The 5,027-nt window shown below is 37.9% G+C and overlaps 1 protein-coding gene across 1 annotated transcript; it reads right to left on the minus strand.

The window, feature by feature from the left end:
• Positions 1 to 26: 26 nt before the first annotated feature.
• On the minus strand, positions 27 to 2,470 carry LOC130405040 (proteoglycan 4-like). Its single transcript, XM_056609994.1, has 8 exons — positions 2,377 to 2,470; positions 2,207 to 2,221; positions 1,919 to 2,017; positions 1,582 to 1,623; positions 1,374 to 1,472; positions 1,233 to 1,277; positions 1,025 to 1,123; positions 27 to 154 (listed from the first exon to the last, which is right to left on the minus strand). The coding sequence occupies exons 1-8, from the start codon at positions 2,468 to 2,470 to the stop codon at positions 27 to 29; spliced, it is 621 nt and encodes a 206-aa protein (XP_056465969.1).
• Between the last annotated feature and the right edge of the window lie 2,557 nt (positions 2,471 to 5,027).

Below are 5,027 nucleotides of genomic sequence, written 5' to 3' on the forward strand. Positions count from 1 at the left end.
GAGCTGGGAAACAGGGAGATATTGTCTTACTGGATGGTTTTCAATTCACTGGAAATGTTCATGTCATATAATGTAGATGTTTTAGTAATTGATATCAGAGATGGTTCATTACCTGTAGTAACATCTGGTGTAATTGTAGTGTATGGACACTGAGCTGCAAGACAGATGATAATAGGTTACCCTTTTTAAAACACTTTTTTTTTCATTTCTGCAAACATTTCAATACAAACCGATATTTACATTTCATTTGTCATAATCATTTCTTACGTTGACTAGAATGCAATTGTGACTCACTTTTTTCGTTAAAATGTCTTTCAACGCATACTCTGAAATAATATTTTCATCGTAACTGTTTACCTCAGAGAGGTTCATGTTATTTTCTGTAGAGCTTCAGTAGTAGACTTGACACATCATAGTTACTGTTAAACAGAAACTTTTCTTCAAAGTGTCTTACGGTTAATTCATGTAAAGTCATTAAAGCATTAAAGGTGCTAAAGGTAAGATTTAAGAGCTATTATTTGAGCGTAATTTGTTAAAAATGGTCTGATCAGCGATTATTGAGTGAAATGCTCTGTGAGAATATCTGTTATGAATTGACTGCGTCTGCCGCTGTATGAGCTGATTTAGATTGAAGAGCGCCCCATCTCATTTCTGACCAATCAGGGAAGCTCTTCTCTGATTGGTTCCGGACTCCATAATGACTATCAATCACAGGTATATGAATCTAGAACTCCTCATAGCTGAGAAAGATATGGAGAGAGGGAGCAGAGAGAAAGGGGGATTTTTGGGGGTTATTTCGTTAAAAAAATGTGCTGTCTTCTGCTCTCACCCATTGCAACTTGTAAATCTTTAAGACAGCAGCTTTAATGCACAGATTTACATCTATATTTTCATATTTTTTTCAGGCATCCATGCTCACATTTGGTCCAGCCTGTCATTGTGATGAAACTTTCATGCGTCTGCCATAAACAAAGTAATGCAGCATTTTACGACTGCTTTTGATTTTACAGGCCAGGTTACTTACAGTTGTAGTCATAGCAACAGTTGCCGTATGATTGACAGTAGTACTCGCAGGAACAGCTTCCCAGGTTGTAGCCACAGTTGTGGCGACAGGATTCTTGAGCTGGGAAATAGGGAGTTATTGTCTCACTGGATCATTTTCACTTCACTGGAAATGTTCATGTCATAGAATGTAGATGTTTGAGTAATTAGTACCAGAGATGGTTCATTACCTGTAGTATCAAAGGGTGGGTCTGCTGTAGGGGATATACATTGATCTGCAAGACAGATGAAAATGGGTTGCAGTCTTTAAAGTAGCCTTTTTTCCATTAATGGGAACTGCAGCTTTTGATTTTACAGGCCTGGTAACTTACAGTAGTAGTCATCGCAACAGTTGCCATAGGATTCACAGGAGTAGTCACAGGAACATCTTCCTAGGTGGTTCCCACAGTTGTAGCGACAGGAGTCTTGAGCTGGGAAACAGGGAGATATTGTCTTACTGGATGGTTTTCAATTCACTGGAAATGTTCATTTCATAGAATGTAGATGTTTTAGTAATTGATATCAGAGATGGTTCATTACCTGTAGTAACATCTGGTGTAATTGGAGTGTATGAACACTGAGCTGCAAGACAGATGATAATAGGTTACCCTTTTTAAAACACTTTTTTTTTAATTTCTGCAAACATTTCAATGCAAACCGATGTTTTAATTATATTTGTCATAATCAGTTCTTACGTTGACTAGAATGCAATTGTGACTAACTTTTTCTTTAAAATGTCTTTCAACGCATACTCCGAAATAATATTTTCTCTAATCTTGTCTTCAGCATCTTTAATGCACACATTTATTAATATATTTTCATATTGTTTTCATTCATCAATTTTCATCAATTGCTTTTCAGAGGCCTGAATACTTACAGTAGTAGTCAAAGCAACAGTTGCCATTGTATTGACAGGAGTAGTCGCAGGAACAGCTTCCCAGGTAGTATCCGCAGTTGTATCGACAGGAGTCTTGAGCTGGGAAACAGCGAGATATTGTCTCACTTGATGCTTTTCACTTCACTTTAAAGGCATCCGTGCTAAATAACTAGATAATTCTAAAATTATGCTGGTATTATAAATAATTTGGGACAGCCACAGAGAATTTAACTATTGGTTTCAGGAAAAAACATTTGGAAACACTGTGTAAAAAGGGGTGTACAGTACCTGGTGTGGTAAAACCTAAAATTGTCATTATAAGAGACAAGGAGACAAACACCTTTGTTAGATTTTGCACACAAAGGGCAAGTTACAACTTGCATGTTTAATACAATGGAGGGTGAGATTCATACATTTCAGTCCATGACAATGACAAAATGTGTATCATGAATTCCTACCTTGAACACAATGTGAGAACATCACACTGTATAGCACCAGGAATCCCAATGCCTCCATCTTCTCGTTTTGCTTCTGAATGTTCTTCAGTTGCATCCAGTGATGGCTTTATACCCATTGGTTCCCATGATGCCTTCCTTATAGCAGTCATAAATCTGTCTACAAACAATATACCATATTGTAACCAATGGTTCTGAGAAACATGCAACCTGGCCAGTGTGCAAATGCAATGATTAACATTTGCACAAGGATTTGCTTAGGAATATAATAAGGACGATGTACATTTCTAAGTTCTATTAAAAGATCCATAAAACACAGAGTAGCAGTTCTACAGCCAGGTGATGGGGGAGTTCTTATCGTTAAATTATAGAAAACTATGCCTCAAGTGCCCTGAACTACCTCATCTAGCACACCCAGCCAGTTGAAAATGCTTTTTGTAACATTGAGTTGAGTTTATGTCAACGGTTGAAAAAAGGCCTATTATAGCCATTTCTACCAATGATAGCGGCCGATACTTGACTGCTTTTATTCTTACTGCAATTAAGTGACATTTTAAGATTCTTCAATACATTTATCAATGATTAAATAGAAGATGTAGAAGTACTTTAATGCTATAAGATGTATTTTCTTGGAGCTGCTATTGGTTGTATAAATACTGATCCTTCAATTGTTCTCTGCATCAGTTATCCTCTGGAATTGTCCCCTTTCCCCTTGAGGAGCTAAATGAGGAGCTAAATATTGCAATCCTTACAAACCCTGATCCGAGGAATCCCTCCATTGTTTTCCTTCTGAAGGTCTCGTTCCTTTTAGAGGGCTTAGGGTTAGGAGGAGTTGTATGAATTTGAATCTGTGACTGTGATTATGATTATAATTGTATGCATACATACATTCACATATAAATAGGTGGCTGACTTAACATCACCTTTTTGTTGATCCAGCCCCAAGTACATCTAAAAAATGATCACATTTGTCAAGAGGCTTTGTTATATTGTTAGGAACATGTTCATATCAAAAACATAATAAGAAAGAAAGAAAATAAGACCAATTAGTTCAACTCTCCAGCACAAAGTATATTGTGAGAACACAGATGTTTTGTAAGTCTATCATTCTCAAAGTTCAGGCATACAATGAATATTCTTCTCAAAGTTTCGGCATACAATTTGGAGGTAGCAATGATCAGATACATTTTGCCCAACAAAAAGATATGGTAGGCTGTGACACTGGGATATTTACATGGTCATTTATTGTACATCCTTGTAGAGGAATGGTCCTTTGCTCGGAGAGGAAGTACAAGGGCTGTCTCAAAATGCCTTAACAGGGTGACAAGGGAATTCTCTCTGGTCTAGGTTTTAGAAAAATCCATTCATTTTTGGCACTCAAACCTTGGTACCCATTCCCGTCACCCTTAAGTCATGACGAACATGCAGTCTGGGCATCAAAAACACTTATGAGGTATACAATTGAATGAAAAACTATGCAAATTACACCTTCCATGTCCTGGACCCAAAAACCGCAATAAAGCCAGCTGCTTCCTCATTGGCAGTAGACTATTCTCTATACATGGGGATCACACTGCCTCCTCTTGAGCAGGAGACTATTCTCTATACATGTGGATTCAAACGTTTGTCTCATGAGCACTAGACCATTCTCTATACATGTAGATTCAAACATTTGCCTTATGAGCAGTAGACTATTCCCTGTACATGGGAATATAAACTCCCGAATGAGCATTATTCCATATTTATGGGGATTCAAAATGACATAGAGGGATTCTATGCCATATGAAAGGACACCATATGTATTAACTCTCACGAGGGAATGGTGGATTTCAATGGTAGAGTATTGATAAGGTATTGTTATAAAGTGAGTAATTTTGGGAAAGTATAGCCCCTATTCATATACAATAGTTGTCACGTCACACCATATGATATATGATAAAGAAAATATGTTTCATGTCAACTACATTAAGAGTTAGGAGTAAACAACTAAACTGATCGATTTATTATTTAAGAGTCATCTCTTTACTACCTTAACAAAACTGGGGAAAGAGCAAAGACAGATGACAAAGTACACAGCATAATAAAGCATCTCATTGGGATGGGAAAATCTAGATTAGCGAGCCTTGTTTGTTCAGCTTGCAGTGAAGGATGTTCCTTATTATGTTTGAGGTGAGGGTCACATCCGGAACCATTGGAATAGTGATACATCCTCTGAATGCTCAACAAGAACAATATTTTAGACTCTTTTGATAACATGGAACGCTATTATGTTTCAGCACAAAAAAATAAGTATGAAACGCATTGTGTGTGTGTGTGTGTGCGTGTGCGTTGTGCGCACACACTTTGAGTGTGTTCAGGTTTTCCAATGTGACCCTTGTGCGTACTGTGTAGTCGAGTTCCCGAGAAAAACACACGCAAAAACAAAACGTTCGACCCAAACAAAAACAGAATTACATGTTCTCTTTATGACGACATTTTTGAATTACTCACAAACAAATAAGCCCACTTGTTTGAATCCCTCCCCAGCCTGGGCAAACACTAGCCCCCACCCCTCCACCCCTCCACCCCCCTACCCACCAACACCACCATCCGGGATGGACTTGGGTAATGCTCTTAGATCTAGTTTGTGTGTGTGTGTGTGTGTGTGTGTGTGT

This window comes from Gadus chalcogrammus, chromosome 15 (genome assembly GCF_026213295.1).
Source record: "Gadus chalcogrammus isolate NIFS_2021 chromosome 15, NIFS_Gcha_1.0, whole genome shotgun sequence".
Lineage (NCBI taxonomy): Eukaryota > Metazoa > Chordata > Actinopteri > Gadiformes > Gadidae > Gadus > Gadus chalcogrammus.